The following is a 24,382-nucleotide window of genomic DNA, read 5'->3' as shown; positions in this document are numbered from 1 at the left end:
CACGGACCCCTTTGCAAAGCTATGCCCACTGACTGGAAAACTGTTCCCATCATCCCAGAGGACATCACAGCCATCTCTGGTGTTTCACCAGGCAAAGAGAGGCAACAGGCTACTTAGTTTCAATTGTCACAAAACTGAAGTGAATTAAAGCTGATATGTAATCATTGTTAGACAATTCTGTTCAGAAAACGATTCTGAAGCAAAGACCGTTCTGTAACACCGGGTGGTGGCGCTTTTCCCTAACAGAAACACGTGTTTCCAGGAGGACAGTAAGGAGGGCTCTTCTGATTTCAATAATACACTTTCCCATATGATAAACCAAACTTGGATCAGGTTTAGCACAGTTAAAACCTACTTTACCTGCACTGCTGATTGACAGAAACAATCCAGTTGATTGTTAATGATATTAAGAAATTCACTATCACTGGGACACTTTTTGCTGTTATGTGAAAGTGCTGTGTCAGAAGCTGTCCACGAACCGAGGCATGATTCTGTCTCACTGGCTTTGAAAGTTTTGAAAATTTTTTTTCCAGTTAAGGAAGTTAGCATGGTTATTGTATCAATTATAAGCCTGTCAGAAAGATTCCTATAAATAATCTGGCCTCTTGGAGTGTCACATTTTAGAGCATTTCCTACACTGGGTGACTTCTCATTCATCCCTCAGGCTTTAAACTCCGTATTTACCTCTGACATTAATTTGCACCCTATGTTAAGATAGTAGATTCTAAGTAGTTTTTAAAAAGCAATAGACCAGTGGTTCTCAATGAGAATCTGCATGGTAGAATCACCTGGTGAGGTGAAGGGCGGTGGAGGGAAGATTTAAAAAATACAAATGCTGGGCCCCAGCCCAGGTTAATTAATTCAGAGACTAGGGTGTGGGTTGAGGGTACACTTGGGCTAGAATGCATTTCAAGAAAAACAGTTGAGGATATTTTCCTTTACTGGCAGTGAAAGCACACATAATTTGCCTTAGTAAGAATGCTCCATATAAATTTCCTATATGTCAGTGCCACAAACTTCTCTCATAATACATTTAGATAGTAAATAAACAGATCAAATTTCTTACCTGTATGATAAAACGTGAGAAAAAATAAAAGTACTCCCATGAACATATTACTTAAAAAAGTGACAACTCCACAAGTAATTCCTTCTGGAACTGGGTAGACAGTTTCCACAAAAAGCTCAAAAAATATAGGTACGCTGCTATTCAAGAACACTCCCAGGAGAATACAGGAGGCGTACAATGTCACTAAAATAAAAACATAAACATTTAGTTTCATAGTAGCAGCAGTGAGTCATAGCAGATAGATATTCTGGGTGTTCCCCTTCATAAGTATTGACTCTGGAATTTTATCTCTCTCAAGAGCAGTCAATAAAGTTTGACAAAGCATAACACATCTGTCTGTTCTTTGCTCAGGTTTTCTGGAATAGATACCAAAAGATTTCATTGCTGGATGATGACCAGTTTATTTGCTTTACCTTTCTGGTGGATTATTCCAAAGCACAAAAACAATTTATCATTATAATATCATTAAAATGATTCTTCCCCTATTTGGTCACACGCCCAGCAAATAGAGGGATAAATAAAACATAGCAACTTAATTCAAAATCTAGACTTATTCTATAATTTTAAAGAGAATTTAAAATCTAAGAATAAAAGTAAGAAACATTAAATGTTACTGAAAACTACATATTTAAAGAGATCAGTTAATAACTGCTTTCAAGCACAAAATAGACCTTATTCAGTATGAAACTCCTGGAGAAACACTTACAAGAGAATAAGTCCTCAACTTTGGAATGAGTTTTGTGTCAATGGTTTAAAAAAAAAGTAACATTTTTGGAACACTGAAAAAAATTTTACCCAAAAATGTATAAAACTGGTTAGGAGCTCAGATTAACCCATAAAAAACCTATTAACACTATTCTGTCTCTAAATCTGCTGAATAAGGATGTTATTCTTATAAGAATGTTTAGGGAACTACACCTCACTCCAAATAATTTTATCATTACTATTACTGTCTGCCTACAAAACCTCAATAATTTTGAGGATGCAAACAGAACCAAGGAGGAAAAAATGACACCCTATTTAGAAACCTAAAACATGTCCTTACGTCCTAGGAAGTATATCATATCCACTGATAATAATGAGAATTTACTCCAAGTTTAAGGTTATAAGGAAAGTATTTTTAATAAAAACATTTAAGAAAAAAAATTCTGTACAGGAACTGCAGAAAGTAAGAGTTACGCTACATCTGTTATGTATTATTCATGCATTCACAGAACATATCAAATTACCTGAATTTACCATAACTGATTGCAATCATTAACAGTCCATAACACTGTCGAAGGGGTAAAAAAATAATAGTATCCACTGATTTATAATAGAATTTCTCTAATTAACCTCCACTCCCACTTTTCCCTCCAATTAAACTAGTCTTTCAGGATTATAAAATATTTAGTATATTCAAATAATGCAACAGCTGGTAATTACTTTGACTTTTTCTTTGAACAGAAGACAGATAATGAAAATAAAGAGCAAAAGAATTACTTAGTGAATAAAGAACATACTGCTGGCTAATGCAGTGACCAAATTATTCACACAATCACATGGGAAACATCTGGAACAATAAATACCATTTAAAATGCAACATAATTTTCAAGAAATTCTTAAGAACAAAACACAATCTAATACCTTGTGCTCATGATATATTTGCTAGATGTAGATCACATAAACCAATCAACATTTTCTCCTTACACACGACTCATTAATGATATGTTAGGAAATCTAGGGATGGAATATCATTGGTAGCTTTTACAGAGTATTGTATTTCCAAAACACTTTATAGTAATCTATTATTAGTCAGTGGTAATTAGAGCAGAGAGGACTATTGACCCAAACACAGATGAGCCTAGGAGTTTAAAACAAGAAAATATTGAAATAAATGACAGGAAAAATCAAGCTCTTAAGGACCAGCAACCACTACTTCTGAGTAGACTCACAAACTATTGATGAAATTCACTCTTTTTAGGAAACATGTTTAGAAATAATCCTTTCTACATTTTTATTTCTAGAGGAAGTATATCCTACATGTAATTTGTAATCAGGCAGATTAAAATATAATAATTGAAAAATAGGCCGGGCGCAGTGGCTCACGCCTGTAATCCTAGCACTCTGGGAGGCCGAGGCGGGTGGATTGTTTGAGCTCCGGAGTTCAAGACCAGCCTGAGCAAGAGCGAGACCCCGTCTCTACTAAAAATAGAAAGAAATTATATGGACAACTAAAAATACATACAGAAAAAATTAGCCAGGCATGGTGGCACATGCCTGTAGTCCCAGCTACTCGGGAGGCTGAGGCAGGAGGATCGTTTGAGCCCAGGAGTTTGAGGTTGCTGTGAGCGAGGCTGATGCCACGGCACTCTAGCCTGGGCAACAGAGTGAGACGCTGTCTCAAAAAAAAAAAAAAAAAAAAAAAATCACAATCTGTAATAGAATAACTGTAAGTGGAAAAAGAAACAATATAATAAGAATGACATACTTAAAAGGAACTATCAGTATAGAGTCTTGAAAAGAGAGATTAGATTTGACTGATTTGTATTACACATGGTACAAAGAGACATGGGATGTGTCAGAAGAGCCCAGTCTGGTAAAGAAGGGGGCCCTGACTGAAAACCCTTCAAGACCACATGCAATTCCCTTGGCCCTCATGTCATGCTCATTAAGAATCTCTGAATTTTGGTTTCCTAGGTATCTAAATTCTGGGAAGAACATGGAAGAACAGGTATAAATAACTGTCATTGGAAAGATAAAATTTCTATTGTGGTTAAACATTGTTGATGGAACTGTAAATAGTTCATCTTCTGTCAAGTAATTTAGAAATGTTTATCAAAATAAATAAGGTAATTACTCTTTGACTTAGCAATTCCACTTCTAGGAATTTGTCCTATAGCTGTGTGGGTAAAGGTATACAAAGAACACTCACTGAAAAACTGTTTGTAGTATGAAAAAATTAAAAGTAATAAATGTCCACCAATAGGGGGTAGATTGGTTAAAAATTTATAAAACATCAAAACAAAGGCATTATTATACAACCATTAAAAACGAGGTGGCTCTGTATGTACTAAGATACATAAGTAAGGTGCTGAAAAGTATGTTATATTAGAAAAAAAGGATACACATATATTATCTGTAAGTGTATAGAATTCTCTGGGAAAATACAGAAGAAATTGGCAATCAGACTTGCCTTTAGAGAGGGAAACTGGGGGCCACAGGAGAGTAGAAACTTTTCACTGCATACTCTTTTTCTACCATTTGAAATTTTTACTATATATCTATCTTACCTATTTAACAAAATGAATAGACCAATTTCATTGTAAAGCTAATGAATTGATAGCTGATACAACTCCACTTCATGGGACTTTATTGGCTCACTGATTCAGAAATGGTTATCACCAGATGAGCTGTCCCAAAGAGCTGATGTCTACACCCAGGAACCATATAACTCAGCCTTGGTGCAGGATCCTTGACATAAATACTCTCTCTTCATTTCTTAAAATTCCTATCATATGCAGGATAAATGGGCCACTATATGTAGTAATCAAAAATCAAGTATTTTCATTCAGTTGCCTCAATCTTGGTGCTTGCTTCTTGTATTACTATAAAAGTGATGACCAAGAGTTTTTTTTTTTTTTTTTTACACTGGATGGATATGATGAAATCACTTATTGCAGAAACTAAAAAGTCAAAATAATTTACACAGGAAGGGGTTAAATTAAGACCTTCATAATCAGAATGGGGAAAAGGTAGCTGTGTCAGGACTGATTTAATATATTCAACAGTGTTCTGGGACATGCATAAAGTAGAAGCTGATTATTACACAAGTCTGAATTTGACTTCCACTGAGTTTTCAGTTCAGAGTCTGATACATCCAGTGGGTGAATGTCATCTATTAAAAGTCAGGCAGACAAGATAATTTCCTGCTTGTCAGAGAGGGTTCAAACTACATGATCATTAAATATTTCCATGAATTTCTATAATACTGATACTAAAATTATAATCAACCACCTTTCAATTAAAAGTCAAGGTAATTTAGCAGAACACACACAACTGAAGTGCTGATGCAGATTTTTTTCAAAGAAGCTAACAAAATTTCATAGGCCCACAATTTAAATTGCAAAAAGCAAAGTCCTGTGTAGCACAAAATAGTTAAAATGAATGTATTTCAAGCACATGAATTGGATTATCACCCTGAAAGTACTCCTCCCCACCCTTGTCTCCTGACAAACCAAATTACTGAACTTTATAAAGGGAAACAAAATTATGAATGAATACATTAACTAAAACACTCAAACTTCAGGTGAAATTTTGAAATCACAAAATTTCAGATCAGAATAAGAACTATCCATCCCACTCAACATCTGTTGAGATTTTCAAGATATCATCAATAACAATAGCAACTTCTAATCTTGGATTTATATAATTTTAAAAACTGCTTTCACATATTATCATATTTGATCATGCTATCAATTCTTTGAGGTAGAAAGAGTAAACATGTTACAGTTGATGTGACTTAAGTTCTCAAAGTCAAAAACAACTTATTTTGAAACAATGTAAATTAGCAGTGCTAATAATAATATAATCAAAGCCTACAGACTCTCCCATGTTTGCTACCAATCCACTGTGTCATACTGAAAAAAAACATAAGAAGGCTTGGTATTTTTTAATTCAACAGTACTGACACAAAAGGCATGGTTTCCAAATCTGTATTCAGCACAAAAGCTGGAAGTGATTGCACATAAAACAGATGACAGAATAAAAAATAGAGAGCATCAAAAGGTTACAAACAAAAAGATGAATTTTAATCATGATAAATATAAAGTGGGTCCAAGATTACTGCTTAAGTATATGAGGGAAAACTTAGCTTAAGCTTTTCTTCAAAACCATTTATCAGATGCCTATTATACATAAGCTGCTATGCTAGAGCAGTAAATAAAACACACTCTATCCTCAAATCACTCCTACTCTAAAGAAATATGATAGACACCTATTGGCTCAGCAGCCATTCATATGTACGGTGCTAAGAAGATAATTATACTCTACATTTGCCTCAAAAAAAGCTATGTCTAACCACGAGAAGGAACAATCTCCCAGTCTTAGGTGCTGAGTGCAGCAGGAAAAGTGTGCTAAATTCCAGTAATATATTTTAAGCAGGACCCTGGCAAGCTAAGTGATCAGTTTGTCAGTGGCATGGAATTCATGTCCGACAAGGAATGGTCGTAAGAATTAGGGGGTGTTTAAAGGCTAAGGCCAGACATGACAAATGTCTTCAAATGTTTGGAGGGCCATCAATGAATGAGAGGGAGTTGATTTGCTCTCTGCGAGCTGTGTTGCTCGAAATCAGCTACAGCTCAACAGAAGAATTTTCCAGGACCCAGAGCTAACCAACAAGATAGGTAATGTCTTCTTTTGTGGGAGACATTCCGAGTGCAGTCAGATGAATATATATCTGGGAGAGATTCATATATAGAATGATAGAAGAGATTCATATATAGAATGATTCATTATATTAGATGATGACTAAAAAGTTCATTTAAGTAGATCAATAACAAATTTAAATACATGTAAGTAGGAGAGCTTAACCAGGACATTAAAAACAAAAATCTTTTGGGTGCTTCTAGGTAGGTAAGTATAATAGATTTGTTTACAGTTTTTATTAAAAAACAAGAAGCATTATAAATTAACACAACAGATTTTCATTATAAATTATCTTAAGGAATAGAATCAAGACATTTCCCCAAAGGGTAGGTTTATAACATTAATACGCTTTACTGGATAAACTTTCATTATTGTGCCTACTGATTGAACTTTTATTTCATGATAAAGTTAGAAAGTTAACTAGAAATTATTAGATTAGACCTTTATTTAAAGTATTTAACAATCTAAATTAAACTTGATATTTTAAGTGAGAGTGCTCCTTTTGGAAATAAAGACACATGCGTAAAGAGAAACAATATGCAGTAAGAGAAACATTCACGATGTTTGCTAACTATATAGTTTTTTCATAGGTTTTGAGCATGGTGAATATATAAAATACACACACATACATACACACACACAGATATACATTTCTGTATCACTGAGCTGTACCTCTCAGTGTCACATTTTCTTCCTAAAAAGTGATTACTAAAGTGATTGCTTACATAATCTACTGATAATTAAAATATGCAGCACATGAAACTGCAGTTCCAAAAGAGGACGGGGCATATGTTGCTGTAATATTCGTTAATGGCTATGATTTTCTTTCCACATGTTTTTAATTTGCATGTGTCCTTTGTTTAGCCTCTTTGTTGGCATACTTTAGTAGTATAAAGGTTGACAGTCCCTTATGGCTGAAAGGCATAGTAATTATCTTGCAAAAATGACACACAACTAATAATCCTTTGAGAGTGGGCCTGGAGTAGAGACTGGCTGTGAAATCAGATGGAGTACCATAGGTACAGGTTTATCAGTAGCTTTCAAGTTCCCAAAGAATTATTGATGATTCTGAAGAAGGCTATTAAATCATGGAACACTGAGTAATCATCTGGTCAAGCCCTCCAACTGCAAGAAACAGGTTCTGCTTGAAGACTTATTTCTCTTCTTGAAAATCTCCATGGGTAAACATTACATGATCTTCCTCAATAGGCCCTTTGAACATCTCATGATTCTTACATTAATATTTCCCACAAATCCATTTTTTTCTTTTAATCCCTATTCCATTTTTCCTTTCCTCTTTTTTTCTTTTTTCTTGCTCTGTTGCCCAGGCTGGAGTGCAGTGGCTCAATCAGAGCTCACTGCAGCCTCGAACTCCTGGGCTCAAACAATCTTCCTGCCTCAGCCTCTTGAGTAGCCAGCTGGGACTACAGGCACACACCACCATGCCTGGTTAATTATTATTAATAGTAGCAGTAGTAGTATTGTTAGAGAAGGGGGTCTCACTATGTTGCCCAGGCTGGTCTCCCAGCTTCAAGCAATCCTTCTGCCTTGGCCTCCAAAAAGTGCTGGATTTATAGGCGTGAGCCACTGCACCCAGCTTCTACTTTCCTTTCTTGAGCAGTCATGAACATGAGCAACAGTCACTTTTAGTCCATAAAATCGAAGAGAGTACTTAAGTCACTCCTTATCCTTCTTTCCTTGAAAGACTGAAATTCCTAATTTTAAAAATAATCTGTATGTCTTTAATCAGATTCATCATTCTTTTCTGAAGTTTTTCATCACCCCCTCCCATTTTTGGGTAAGTGCATGTTTTTATTTCTTTGTATGTTATTAAAATGGTACATAATTATCATAATACAGGAAAAATATATAAAAATACAATAAGAGCATTACTTTTTAGCCTATACATGTTGCATGCCTTTTAGTACAACTGGGTATGTTTTCTTTCTTTAAATACCACTTGAAGTCACCTTGTGGTCAGCTGTCATTCCCAAGGGGTTTCTATGTAGTCATCCTTCCTTACCCCCACCTAGTATTTGTTTCTGATATTACCATCATGGCATTCTAGTATAATAACTTCAGATAAAATTAGATGAATGATCTCTCCTAAGGCAACTTCTGTCAAACAGTCAAATTATATTGTTTCAGCAAACTCAACACCAAAGTGCTAACATTTTTCAAAATGCCATTTTCAAAGCATTCATCTGTTCAGTAAAAAATGACTGGGTGAGTAACAGGGCTGCCAGACATCTAGTTCTCAGATAAGGTGAATAATGTGTTTTCATAATTTTGTTTGTAGCATAAGCTTCAAGATTGTGAAGCTCAAGTTATCTAGTTATGAGGTTATTTATTTGCCCTATTCTAAGTCCTTCAATTAATAAAGACATAATGCAATTTTAAGTACTCAGTTTCCCTAAAGAAAAAAAGGCAGATTGCTGATAGCTTCCAAGAGGATGCATGGATATATATCAAAACAGTATGCTTTTGGACAGACTGGAATGACCCAGTTTTTCTTCTGTTGTGATGGCAATAATAATATCAAGATCAGTGGACTACAGAAAGATTGCAATAGAAGGGTTTAATGAGATAGCAGTAGTACTTACAACACATTGGCTGAACAAAATTAACTAGCTTTTAATTTATTATGTCAACAATTATAATTAATGTGTATATTTTCAAACACTTTTCATTTAGATTCTTTTGATATATAAAAAGCCATAATATTTAATAGAAACACCAACTTTGCTAGGAAAGATGAAAAAGACTAGATATTTTCCTGATTAAAATAGGAATAACTAGTAAAAAAAAAAGAACATGAATTTGCCAGTATTGACTTTAAATACCAGCTTAAAGGTCTAGATTTGTCTATAATTAGATTTTGTAGTAAGTTCCCTTTCATGAAACCTATTTTACTTAAAAGGAATTAGGTCAGATTTTTACAAAGTCAGTGAAAGTACCTGTGAGAGATTTATTCAAATTCTCCATTGTTCCATTTAAAATGCTTCCTTTTGCCTCCTTTCAGCAAGTGCTCAATAATAAAGAGTGACCAGGAACTCTTGTCTTCTACAATGTTTTTTCACAAAGATTTTGAAGAAGGGGGTGGGTATGTAAAAGGCAAATCAAAACCTCAGGGCCACTCCCCACAAGACAACTCCTTATGCAAAAGAGAAGGTAAAGGCCTCAGGCACTTGTGAAGAAGTGGCCCCACAGATCATTCATTGAGGACACTCCTTGCTGCTCTCCCATAAGGACATGCAAATTGTAACTGATGTCTAGCCCCTGAAACAAGTTTATCTTTACAGGTAACAGAACTGGAGACACAGATTCAGACATTCTTCCACTTAACCAGGGACATCTATATAATTGATGCTTCCTTCACTCCCCTTTTCGAACATTCCCCTTATTTTATATAAAATGTAGATTTCCTGGGCCCCACAACAACGTAACCATTTTGCCTCATCAGCTCTCCACTCCTGGCCCCCTTACCTTTTCCTTTCTCTCCATATGCCTTTTTTTTTTTTTTTTTTTTTTTTTTTGAGAAAGTGTCTCACTCTATCACCTGGGCTAGAGTGCAGTGGCCTCATCATAACTTGCCGCAACCTCTAACTCCAGAGCTCAAGCCATCCTCTGGCCTCAGCCTTCCAGAGTGCTAGGATTACAGGCGTGAGCCACCACACCCTGCCTCTATATACCTTTAAATGCTGAAGGTTCCAATTTCCCCTTGGGAAAAATAGCCACAGGTCTGCCTGTGGTTCTTGTTTTCTCCAGGCAACTCCTCAATTTGGCTTAATAAACCTCCACTGATTGAGATTTTTGCCTCAGTCACTGGCAATATGTCATCTGTACTGAGGCTTAAATAGAGATAACATACAATTTATTCATTCATTCATTCCTCAGAGCATATGCGAGGTACCAGGGTGGGAAAAGAATTTATAAAGCACAAGTCCTTGCTCCAGATTTTCAGACTAGTAGGCGAGATAAGATATATACATACTCAAGTAACTATTAATAGTAAGTGATATCAGCAAAAAAAAAAAAAAAATGCTATGACAATTCAGAGAAGGAATGTGAACAAATCTAGTCCTTAACCCAGTATATTTGTAAGTTAAAAATGTATCTTTCAGGAATATCTAAGTGATATTCAAAAACTGACTTGCAATTGAAAACAACAGTAGAACTTATAAATTCAGAGGTTGTTAAAATGGCCACATCAAACTCAACCTTTCAATTCTGGCCTTGATTTAATTTAGAATTCTGCCTTCCTTTCTGTCCAACATAATTATTTTCAACAACAGATTGAGAAAACATGGTCTTGACCAGGGTCAATCATATCAATTTTCTTTTAAGATTTAAAAAGATGTATAATTTTCAAATATACTTTTCTCCCGATTATAAAAGTAAAACATGCTCATTATACAAATCCAGACAAAAATGGAGACTAAAAAATTAAATTCATTCCTAATTCTTCCACCCAGAGATAAAACTGTTAATTTTATCATGTTAAATAGAAAATACATAAAATTTAATGAATGTACTATCTTATAATGACTATTCTACACTTAATTCAAGGGAAAGAAATCTGTTATGTACTCATGACTATGTACTTGTAAAATCTCACAGATGCTTACTTGACATATAGTATCACAAAAAAATCTGAATGTAATGCCATGAATAAGAAGAGTTGTAAACTAAGACTGTTTCACCAGAATGTTGTACAATTGCTAAATTATGAAATTATACCAGAATAAAATAAAAAAAAAATTCTGGCCCAGAACACTTGTCAAAATTGCTCAAAACCTCAATGTAGGAATGCTAGTTAGTATATAAAATAGTACACAGTATTTTACTCTGTGTCTACTTATTATTCTGGATAACTGGGCTTTCCAGGCAAAGAAATGTGTACATAGAAGAGAGAGACTGCTTACAGAGCATAGGTTTCCAAACCTTTGTTCTTAGCACTCCTAGTATAGTGTCTCAGTAATTTTTTTCATGGTGCTCCAAGGTCAAAAGAAATAGCTAACAATTCTGTTAATTACACATCGGGTTCAAACAATTTAATAAATATATATTTCCTAACAATTTAGTAATCATTAAAAAATAATACCTATAAACTGAAAGAAATATATTTTTAGTTCATTCTTAAATAACCATAATCACTGATGGGATGTGTGCATCTGAGGGGCACTACATGGCTTCTCAAATCTTGGAATCAGATTGGGACATCATCACCCTCATTTCGTGTTCCACATTAATTTTTGTGTGGTACTTGCTTTTTATCACAGCAACTGCCAAAAAACTAACTTTGCAAAGATACGATGTCATCACACAGAATACAACACAATCTAATGCTGAAACTGGGAACTGCCTTGAACTAGAGGTTCAAGCAGTGTCACGGGTGTTGAGCATTCCTGTGTTGCCCTGGTCAGTTTGCTGCGGCACTCCAGGACAGCTGGCTTGGTACACACTGGTAATTGTGGGTACAAGGCAACCTTATTCCATTGCCCTATTATCACTAAAAAAGTGGTACGAACTCCCAAAGAAATGGCTGTTCTTGAAAGATTTGATGCCTCTGATGTATAAATTGCTGGTTCTTTTATTATAGAGATCTAAATTAGGGCACATAGTATTCCTTGATCATATGCAGACAAAAGGAATCCGCCTCCTTATGGATTCCCATGGAACATACAATAGGCAATACGTCCCTATGGAGCCACTTTCAGACTCTTACTTACTTTTACTTATACAAATGCTTGTTATAACAATCCTACAATCTACCTTTATAACAAATAATGCTATAAACACATAATGCAAAAGGTAACTGAATATTACTTGCAAATACAATTAAAAATATGCACCATAATCTTTTGTTACAGCAAAGGAAGAAGCAATAACACAATCCCTTTGGTTTACAGAATAACCTGTCATAGTAATTTTAAAAAGATCTGGTGGTAGGCAGAATAATGCCCTCCCCCCTCCAAAGATATTCATGTCAATCTCTGGAGTTTGTGAATATGTTACTTTACAAGGCAAAAGGGATTAAGGCTGGGATGGAATTAAGGTTGATAATTAGCTGATCTTAATACTGGGAGATTATCCCAGAGTACAATCTGGATGGGCCCAATGTAATCACAAGGATCCTTAAAAGCAGAAGTGGAAGGGGAGGCAGAAGAGGAAGACAAAAGGGGAGCATTCAGAGGGAGATGAAGATATGGAAGAAAGGCCCAGATAATGCAGTGTGAAAAGCACTTGACCCACTGTTGCTGGGTTGAAGATGGAGGATGGGGCCATACGCCAAGGAATGTGGGCGGCCTGTAGAAGTTGGAAAAGGCAAGGAAACTGATTTTTCCCTCGATTCTGCTCACATTTTGATTTTAGCACAGTGAGACCTGTGTTGAACTTCTAACCTACAGAAATCTAAGATAATAAATTTGTGCTGTTTTAAGCCACTAAATTTGCATAACTTATTATAGCAGCAATAGAAAACTAATACAGACCCTGAATTGATATTAATAATAAAAACAATAACAATTATAAGAGCTAAGTAAGCTGGCTATAATATACCTTCAACAGGTATTTCTAGTAAGTTTTGCTTTGTGTTGATGATGTAATAAGATTAAATATAAAATAAACCTATAGTTGCTGGTTCAAAGAATTTTACTTAAGTGTGCTTTAAACATCATAGCCTTTTGTCTTTGTTAATTTTCCTTACTGTTTACCAATGACTTAATGACTATAACCAAGATAAAAATCTTTGTATTATACTCTAATATGAATTTTAAACAAATATAAGCTTTTCTATGCTCTATGTATGACGATTATACTTCTTTTCCATATGCAAAATACCAATGAAAATATTTTTAGTTATTTCTTGGACTCTTGTTAGATGGATGATAGCTAGATGACTGGACAAGGGAAATCTTTTTGTATATTTAACAATTACTTACAGAAAGCAAGAAAAGTCCTATTTTCAGTGTATGTATACTTCCATGAAATGAAAACATTTATTCAAAGTTCAAAAATAGTCTGTGTTCACCTGTAGTTAAAGGCAGGTGTGTGATGCTGTTCAGACAGGTCAGGGTGAACCATGTGGATGATAGTGTAGCCCCAGAAAACAGGAGGAGAAGAATTAGTTTCAGCATACCCCTGATAAAATCTGCAAACCTGAAAAGAAACAATGTTCTATTATTAATTCTAGCTGGATTTAAAAATACTATTTAACTCAATGACACACGTTCATTAAACATTACTTGAAGAATTTTTCACACATTCTTTTAAACGTTAGGGTTTTTTTTTGTTTTTTGACAGATTTCCTAGTATGATGTTACTAGGTGATAATTTTTTTTTTCTTTTACAAAACACAAAATGTCATCTCTGCTCAGGATCTATAACTCAGAGGATGGATTCTGAGTTTTTAAATGACATTTCTATTTTCTTTATATTTTTCTATACTTTCCAAACATTCTATCATGAACAAATATTATCCCAGTTTCAGAAAGTAGGCTAATTTGTTGACATAAACTTGCAAAGATGGGTCTCCCAAAATTCAAACTCACTTACAGAACAAATACAAATGCTCACACCTCTGAGGTGTGGGAGCGTTTGAGGACCTACATGATCTGGTTCCCACCACTGCTCTCTCTTTTCCTTACTGTTCTCCAGTTGGATGGCCATGTGTCTGTTTCTCATACATGCTAAGGTTGTTTCCCACAGCAATCTGTAGCTTCTGTCCTTGTCCCATCTGCCTGGAATTCTGGTACACCCCCCCAACCCCCATCTTCACATGTCACACTCCTGTTTATCCCTCAGATCATTCAGGTCTTGGTTCAACATGGCCCTCCAAGCTCACTGAGGAAGCTCTCCTCCTCCTGTCTCCACTTTCTGTTTTGTTCTTCATAGCACTTTTCTCTATTGGAAATTGTTTTGTTTTTACATTTGTGTGTTTTTTGTCTTTCCTACCAGACTAAGTTTCCTGGGAGCAAAAATACAGCATCTGGAATAGTGAAGATTATTCTGAAAGCTTGGGACTTCTATAGCATTTTAAGTTTTCAAAATCTCTGCCTTTTCCTGAATCAACATGAAACTAAAAGGTATCTGGTAGAGATATTTATTTAGTTATGTCAAAATAATTTTCCATTTGCCAACTGCTTTTCCTCCCCTGCAGATTAATTGTTGACTGGACAGGCACAATCCTCTGGCTGTGCCTACACACAATTTACTCTGTCCTTCAGAATTATTTCTATTATAGGGAAATTGATACCACCTCAAATATAACATTTACCATGTTCTTTCCACTTTGAATTTTTAAAAATTGATTTTAATTTCTATTGTAATTATGTGACTGTCCTTCTTAACACTTTCAATACTTTCTTCTGTTTTGTACTTATTTGACATGGTTAATCAAGTTTGTAAGCATTTTTTTAGACTAAAACGAGAGCTGATCTATGAGAGCTGATGCCATCTTTTGGTGGGAAAAATGAATGCATTTTTGCCCAGTGACTTAGGTTTGTTCTTATCTATAACAGTTCACAAGCCGAAAATTCTTAAGTACTCTGAAAAAGGTTCCACAACTTGATAGAAACGTTCCTCAAGACAATCCAGAAAACTTTGTTTTAATTCTTGTCAAACACCTCTGTGATTTACATTTGAGTATGCTGCATCAATTTATTTTCAGATAGGTAGACAAGAAGGTATGAGAGAACAAAACAGCCTTCTGGTACAAATCAGAGTTGAACTGCAAGGTATAAGAATAAACTGACTGCTGTAGACTGCGATTTTTAGAGACCCAGTCCTTTCAAATAGACAGACAGCATCAAAGTATTTTATTACAACCAAATATTACCTTTAATAATGGCCTTTAACAACATAATTACCAAAAAAAAAAACCAAACAAACTCCACCCAAAGCACTCATCTATAAGGAGATTCTGTTCTAGGGAATCCCAAAAATGGTGTTAGGAAAATAATTTAAAATTGATTTTTGGCCTAGGAGATAAACAAAACTGATTTCAGATCCCACAGTTAGGAGAGTGTTTTTCAGAACTTCCATTTAAACAAATTAAAAGCAGAAGTGTCCTCATTCTAATCGCCTCCTCCAAGTCCATCTATATAAAGTTAAAATTATAGGTTATAGAAAGAAAATAAAGCACATGAGATGTCATTTTTGATACCTAATGGTTCCCTCTTTGACCTATTTGATGCTCAGAATAGGATCTGATCAATGATGACTCATTGTAATTGGCTTGGAGATGTAATTAGAAAAACTAGGTATGATTCTTGTCAAAATGTGACAGGTCAATGTATTTCAGTATCAGTGATTTCCTACAAATGGTATTGTTCTATCCCACTTCTTTAGCTTTTATATTCTTTTCGTAACTTATAAAAACCTGAAATAAAGTGATTTAGAAATTATAGTATCAATTTATTCTTTCATTATCCCAGGAACACTATGCAAACTGTAAGGCCTAGATATAATATTATCCTGTGTCAATTAAGTATTTAGATATTGATGTGATTTACATAACTTATTTGATCTCCCCAAATATGTCATTAGATTGTCCTCTTCCTGGTAAAGTTGATTGTTTAATTTTGTTTCTGATTAAACAGGGTAAAATGATTTGAGAAGTAAATGAATATTATCTCTTTGAAAATATCAAGAGTAGTTTTATAGGTAGATACCTAAAAGAGTGACATTTTCATTCTTTTTCTTTTTTTAGAATGAATGAGACTTTTTTTCTTTCTTCTGACTCATTCTAAAAATGTGTTGTCATAACAGGTTAAGATCAAGGAGAGACTGATCAAACTGGAAGTCTTTGTAGACATTTTTCATCAAAATGGGATACCATGGGGAGATATCTGCCAAAAAAAAAAAAAATCAGAAATAAGTGTCTGCTAATCAGGATACTGCCTTTTCACGGAAAGTTCTAGAGATGTTCTTACAAATGATTCTTTTCAATGCTTTTCTAGTCTCCATCACTATTAATTTGCCTTTACTGCCTCTATCACGTTTCCTTGGGTTCTATTTATAGATGTTGTCGTCTACTAATATGGAGAGAAGCAGCTTAATTACACTGGAAATACTTTTCCAGTTTCCAAAAAAAAAATTTTCGGAAGGACTACTGAGAAGGTTTCTTACAGCAGCAAATTCTATCCATTCCACGTGAATTTTCCTGCAGCCTGAACAAGTGTCCTTTTCTGTCCTTTGCCTGTTTTATTTTTCCTTGAATTTTAATGTTTATTTAGGGGAGCCTATTTCTCTTTGGGCTTTTCTTCTCTTCTGTCCACTTACATGTTTAACTAAAATATTCTCACCTTGCCATAGCTATTCCAACAACACAGCCTCCAACTATGGACCAAAATCCAATCCAGCCAGCATCTACCTGTTAAGAAAGTAGCAGACACACTTAATATAAGACTATCACATTGTAATTTAGAAGGAATGAAAAAAAAAATCCTCTAAATCAATGTCAATAGCTAAATGGCAACAAATCTAGGAAACAGTATTTAAAACACGGATTCATTCGTAACTAATCAATACAAACTTAGATCTAAGTAAATATGTCCTTGATTAACTTTTTATTTAAATACTTAAATCAACAAAATAATCAGTGTCATCAAACAAATATTTTTCAAGTTATTACATGCCTAACATTGTGGTAGGAACTCAAGATAATAAGAATAAAATAGAAGACGGTCACTGACTTTAAAAAGTTTGAACATAACCAACATACTTAAAACTACCAGGAAATAATTAGATGCTATAACATCTGGCAACAACTAAAAATGTATTTAGTAGAAGAGAGAGAGAGAGAGAGAGAAATGTGGGGGTGAGCAGTCCGTGGATCCAGAAAGAAAAGCTGAGCTGAGTTTCAAATGTATAGCTTGTTTCTCTCTTGAGAAAATGTTTCTAGCCCTGCCATTTACTAGCTTTATGACTCTGGGCAAATTATGTTTTCTTACCTATAAAATGGATTAAATGAGATAATTTGTGTGCAGGACTCAGATCGATGGCCAGCATACAGGAAGTGTTCAATAAACATGAGCTGTTTTTATTATCACCTGATGATGCTTCTCCATCTATCTTATCTCTTTCCTATCTTCACGGCCACACTTCTTCAGAGAATCTACAAATACTGCCTACATTTCCTCAACGCCTGTGTACCTTTAACTCTTATTATGACTTGGATTTTGTTCCAACTCATACTCAGTTTCTGCATTAGTAGAATGGGGATAATAAAGTTTTCTTGAGTGTTAAATAAGTTAATAAACATAAAGTGCTCAATACATGTTAGTCGGTGCTATCATTGGAATTCCATGTGTCCCTAACAATACTGGCACATCTTATCTCCCCTTCCCCCTCCTATGACTATCACACTTGCTTTTAGTACTTTATTTCTTACTTCTGGACTCCTGTAATAGCTTCTTAAATGGTCTTCACAATCACCTTGCATTCAGTTTGCTCATATTTTTTGCAATAAAATTCACGAACAAGATTAGACCATAATTTTCCTTTCTTGTCCTGTCCTTGTCAATTTTTGTATCAATTTTAGTAACAAAGTTTTATACTGGTCTGAAGAAACAGCATAGGAAGTATTGCCTCTTTTCCTGTTATTGGAAGAGTTTGTGTAAGATTGGTTCGTGAATTTTTTTGCAAAAAATATGAGCAAACTGAATTTAGTGATATATAAAAAGTATAATAAATGACTGACAAATTGGATTTAGTCCAGGAATGCAAGGTGCTTAAACATTTAATAATCAATAAATGTAATTTGCCACACTAATAGTTTAAAAGACAAAAATCATATGAGTATCTCAATGTTGAATTTTATTGAATATATTTTTTCCATCTATTTTTCATTGGTCACAATTGATATGGCTATATACATACAGAGTCTAAAATACTTATTGGTAAATTAATAAGTAAATGAATTAACAAGGTTGTTGGATACAAGGTCATCTGTATTTTAAATTACTTGTAAAAATCAGCTGTATTTCTGTATTCCAGCCAACAATTGGAATATAAATAAAATTTTATAGGCCAATGGAACAGAAAAGAGAACCCAGAAACAAATCCATGTACTTGTAGCCAACTGTAAGTTTTTGACAGACTAGATTCCCATCTTTCACCATATACAAAAATCAACTCAAAATAGATTAAGGACTTAAATGTAAGACCTGCTACTATGAAACTACTGAAAGAAAATATTAGAGAAATGCTACATGACATTGGTCTGGGTGAAGATATTGTGGAAGACCTCAAAAGCTTAGGCAACAAAAGCAAAAATAGATAAATAAGATTATGTCAAGCTAACAAACTTCTGCAGAGCAAAGGAAACAATAGCGTGAAGACACAATCTACAGAAATACAAATATTTGCAAACTATCCATCTGACAAGGGATTAATAACCAGAACATATAAGGAACTCAAACAACTACACAGCAAAAACCCAAATAATTGGATTTAAAAATGAGCAAATGGCCTGAACAGACATTTCTCAAAAGAAGACATACAAATGGCCAATAGATACATGAAAAAATGTTCAATATCACTAATCATCAGGGAAATGCAAATCAAAACCACAATGAGATATCATCTTACCCCAGTTAGAATGGCTATAATAAAAAAGACAAAAAAATATAACAAATCCTAGTGAGGATGCAGAGAAAGGGGGACCCTAATACACTGTTTGTGGGAATGTAAAGTAGTATAGCCATTATGGAAAACAGCATGGAGTTTTTTGAAAAACCAAAATTAGAACTACCATGTGATCCAGCAATCCCATTGCTGGGTATATATCCAAAAGAAAGGAAAGCAGTATATTGACGAGATAATCTGTACTTCCATGTTTATTGCAGCACTATTCACAACAGCACAAATATGGATTTAACCTAAGTGTCCATCAGTGGATGAATGGATAAAGAAAATGTAGTATGTATGTGTGTGTGTATATATATATGTGTATGTATACATACACACACACACACACTGAAATATTATTTAGTCATAAAAAGAATGAAATCCCATCATTTGCAGCAACATGGATGGAATTGGAGGTCATTATGTTAAGAGAAATAAGCAAGGCACAGAAAAACAAATATTGGATGTTCTCACTCATATATGGGAGCTAAAAAAGTGGATCTCATGGAGGTAGAAAGTAGAATGATCGTTACCAGGGATGGGGAAGGGAAGGTGGGAGAGGGGGATGAAGAGAAGTTGGTTAAGAGGAACAAAAAATACAGTTAGAAAGAATAAGTTCTAGTATTCAATAGTACAGTACAGAAATTATACTTAATAATAATTTGTTGTACATTTCAAAATAGCTAGAAGAGAAGAATTGTAATGTTCTCAACACAAAGAAAAGATAAAAGTTTGAGGTGATGGTATCCTAATTACCCTGATTTGATCATTACACATTATATATACAGGTATAAAAATATCACATGTATCCCCTCAAAATAGGTACAACTATTATGTATCAATTAAAAAATAAGAAAAGGAAAATAAAAATTTTAAAAAGTTACCAATTACAGTAGCTTCAAAAGTATCAAATACCTGGGAATAAATCTAACAAATATATAGAAGGTATGTTTGAAGAAAATTATAAAGTATTATTCAGAGACACTGGGACCTAAATAAATGAAGAGAAATATAACGATCATGATTGGAAAACTCAATATTGTAAAGATGTAAACTCTCAAACGGATGGAAAGATTTAAAAAATTCTAATAAAAATACCAAAAAGGGGAATATTTACTAAATACCAAAACTTATAATGCTAGAATAATTAAGACAATTTCTAGTGCTCTGCCCTTTGTATGTGCAGGCCATTTCCTAGCCAAGACTTACTGGAGACCCCACAAAATCTTCTGGGGAGGCCGGGTGCAGTGGCTCACGCCTGTAATCCTAGCACTCTAGGAGGCCCAGGCAGGAGGACTGCTTGAGCTCAGGAGTTCGAGACCAGCCTAAGCAAGAGTGAGACCCCATCTCTACTAAACATAGAAAGAAATTAGCCAAACAACTAAAAATAGAAAAAATTAGCCGGGCATGGTGGCGCATGCCTGTAGTCCCAGCTTCCCGGGAGGCTGAGGCAGGAGGATCGCTTGAGCCCAAGAGTTTGAGGTTGCTGTGAGCTAGGCTGACGCCACGGCACTCTAGTCCAGGCAAGACAGTAAGACTCTGTCTCAAAAAAAAAAGAAAAAGTCTTCTGGGGAGCCCCCTTTTGCACATCTTTTTCCTTTATATATCAGTAAGAAAAGGGCAGCCCAATAGTGGGTAAGAGACTTGAACAGGTATGTCACAAAAAAGGATATTCAAATATCCAATTCACCCTGGAAAAGATACCACAGAAGTCACTACAATGGCATATAACTGCACAGCCATCAGCATGTATAAAATGAAAAAGACAAACATTACCACATAACCAAGTGCTGGTAATGATGTGGAACAATGAGAAATTACATGTGCTGCTGGTAGGACTGAAAATGGATATAACCACTTTGGACAAGTTAGGCATCATCTACCAAAGTAGGCATACACTATAGCCAGCAATTCCATTCCTCGATAAATATCCAATAGAAATGTATATAGAGGTGCTTCAAGAGACATGTATGAGAATGAATGTTCATATAGCACTGTTTGAGACTGTCAAAAATGGTAAATAATCCAAATGTTCATCAAAAGCAGAATGGACCAATTGCTTTTTATTCATATCATGGAATAGCATACCAGTGTACTGGATTTCTTCCATTTGTCTTTCTAAATTGCTCTCTACCCTTTTCTACCATGCTATCTGGAAGCAGAGGAGGAATGGATGGCTTCAAGCATATAGGTGAAATGGTTATTTTTAAAGAAATAAAATACCTTTATTCTGAGACCAGAGAGAAAGTAAGAAAATAAATGTACAAATAGCTGTATATTTAATGATGGGATCTTAATCTTTATAAAGGATGAAGCAAGGCTAAAGGATGAAGCCAACAAAACTAACATTTTTTTCTTTTTTATTTTTTTGGTTAATCAACATCATCAATAATGCCCAAAGAAAGGTGAAATTCATGGTAGTTATCAAAATCAAGGGAGAAAAATCACATTATTTTCAACAGTCCCATAAAGATCTTGTTTTTGCAACAAACAGGACAATGTTTTACCCAGTCTTTGAAGCAAAAACTAAGAACATGTAACCACTATTTATAAATTAAATGAACTAAACTATCTACAACATATAAAGAAATAAAATACTTACTTGGCTGACATGCACTGGTGTTAAAATTAAGTCCAGAACTCCAGACCAGCCAGCAAATACGCCAAGTGGTATAGCATATGCTAAAGCAATCATCAAAAATCTCAAATTGCTATGAAAGAGAAATAAAACATTACAGATTAAAAATCTAGAATTTAAATTCTTGCTCATGAAAAATATAAGTCATTTGGAAACTAGAACACCTGAATCAGAGATAGAAATATCTGTCAGTCCATTAAAAAAATCAAGCATCTTTAAATTTTTAATTTTTGTGAAAATAATCTTTTTGTTCATATTATTTAAAATTGTTGATGTTTGTAATATAAATAATCAATATTATTTCATGGAATGAGTAGGTAGTTCAGTTAAAAAAAGCTCTTATTAAAAGGATAAATTACTATTTATTCTTATGAACAAGGTAGAAGAAAAAGATTAAAAAGTATAATTCATTAGTTGTATTATTTTCAGACAGCAGCTTTCATTTTTATTTTTGTTAAAGTTGTATTAATAAAAATTTTCAACAGGCAATACAATTCAAATAGTTCAAACTTGAAAGGTCATTAAAATATGTGGAAAAGTTTCCCTCTTACCCCTATCTTTTCCTTTTCCCACATTTACCAATGTAATCAGTTTCCTGGGTAAATGCCCCAAAATATTTCATAAATATATAAGCCAACATAAATATATATATATTTTTTTCTTTCCCCAACCTTTTCACACAAATGATAGCATATAAAGACCATTTGCTTCATGCTTTTTTAACTTAATATGTCTTAGTGTTCTTCCCACAATCAATCATAAAGAGCTTTCCCTTCTTTCCTACAGCTGTATATATGTCAATGTGTCATAAATTTACTTAACCAGATACATACATAAAATTTTATTATTTTGCTCTTATAAACAATCATTTTACATGTGTGCTTGTACACCTGTAGGACAGATTCCTTGAAGTGCAATTACCACATCAAAGAGTATGTGTATTTGTAACTTCAATAGACATTGCTAACTGTCCTCTATAGAATTATACCTCTACATACCTATCAGAATGTCTAAAATAAAAACACAATGATAACACTGAAGTCTGGCAAGGATGCACAGAAACTGGATCACTTATACGCTGCTCATCGTCATGAAAAATGATACAACCACTCTATAAAACATTTTGGCAGTTTTTTATTTCTTTTTTTTTTTTAGTAGAGATGGGGTCTTGCTCTTGCTCAGGCTGGTCTTGAACTCCTGACCTTGGGCAATCCACCCGCTTCGGCCTCCCAGAGTGTTAGGATTACAGGCGTGAGCCACAGCACCCGGCCTTGGCAGTTTTTTTAAAAAAAACCTAAACATGCTACTACAGGTTGAGCATCCCTTATCCAAAATGCTTGTGACCAGAGTGTTTTGGATTGTGGATATTTTCAGATTAAGGAATATTTGCATTACACTACCCGTTCAGTATCCCTAATCTGAAAAACTCAAATCCAAAATGCTGCAATGAGCATTTCCTTTGTATGTCATGGAGCTTCAAAAGTTTTGGATTTTGGAGCATTTCAAATTTCAGATTAGGAATATTCAACCTGTACTATTCAATACAGCAACTGCACTTTCAGGCATTTATCTCAGAGAAATAAAAACTTATGTTCACATAGAAATCTGTATACAAATGTTTATAGTGGCTTTATGTATAATAGCCCCAAACTAGAAACAACACAGACGTCATTTACAGGTGAATGGTTAAACAAAGCGTGGTACATCCATATCACAAAATATTACTCAGCAATATAAAGGAATGAACTAATATATATATTTTGAGACAGAGTCTCACTCTGTTGCCTGGGCTAGAGTGCCATGGCGTCAGCCTAGCTCACAGTAACCTCTAACTCCTGGGCTCACGCAATCCTCCTGCCTCAGCCTCCTGAGTAGCTGGGACTACAAGCATGCGTCACCATGCCTGGCTAATTTTTTCTATATATTTTTAGTTGTCCAGCTAATTTTCTTCTATTTTTTTAGTAGAGACGGGGTCTCACTCTTGCTCAGGATGGTCTCGAACTCCTGAGCTCAAATGATCCAGCAGCCTCGGCCTCCCAGAGTGCTAGGATTACAGGTGTGAGCCACTGCGTCTGCCCAGGAATGAACTATTGATACACACGACAACCTGAATTATTCTCCAGAGAATTATATTGAGTAAAAAAATGTCAATCTCAACATTTTATGTACTACATGAGACCATTTATATAACCTTCTTGAAATGACAAAATTATACTAATAGAGAACAGACTGGTGTTTGCCAGGGGTTAAGGGGTAGAGTGGGAGGGAAGTATAATAGTTGTGGCTATGAAAGGGCAACAGGAGGAATCTTTGTAGCAACAGCAATGTTCTGTGTTTTAACTGTGTTAATGTCATTTTTCCCACTGTGATATTGTGTTATAGTTTTGCAAGATTATGATTGGGGGAAACTGGGCAAAGAGTACATGCTATCTGTATTCTTCCTTTCCTTCTTTCCTCTCTTCCTTTCCTTCTTTCCTCCCTTCCTTTCCTTCATTCCCCACTCCACCCTTCCTCTCTCTCTTTCTTTCAGAGGTGGTGGTCTTGCTATGTTTGCCCAGGCTATAGCGCAGTGGTTATTCACAGGTGTGATCATAATACACTGCAGTCTTGAACTCCTGGGCTCAAGTGATCCTCCAGCC

At 34.7% G+C, this 24,382-nt stretch overlaps 1 protein-coding gene across 1 annotated transcript in view; it reads right to left on the bottom strand.

Annotated features, from left to right (window-relative positions):
- Positions 1-24,382, bottom strand: part of SLC49A4 (solute carrier family 49 member 4) — a 70,286-nt gene that overhangs the window by 5,634 nt on the left and 40,270 nt on the right. The window contains exons 5-8 of the mRNA XM_069472705.1: positions 21,708-21,816; positions 16,780-16,847; positions 13,506-13,633; positions 1,067-1,249 (exon numbers count right to left, since the gene is read on the bottom strand). Of these exons, the coding sequence (XP_069328806.1) occupies positions 1,067-1,249; positions 13,506-13,633; positions 16,780-16,847; positions 21,708-21,816 (488 nt within the window). The remainder of the gene's footprint in view (positions 1-1,066; positions 1,250-13,505; positions 13,634-16,779; positions 16,848-21,707; positions 21,817-24,382) is intronic.

The sequence above is a fragment of the Eulemur rufifrons genome, chromosome 7, assembly GCF_041146395.1.
Source record: "Eulemur rufifrons isolate Redbay chromosome 7, OSU_ERuf_1, whole genome shotgun sequence".
In the NCBI taxonomy this organism is placed as follows: domain Eukaryota; kingdom Metazoa; phylum Chordata; class Mammalia; order Primates; family Lemuridae; genus Eulemur; species Eulemur rufifrons.
Note: the sequence above shows the minus strand (reverse complement) of the source record. Positions and strands in the feature narration are given on the sequence as shown.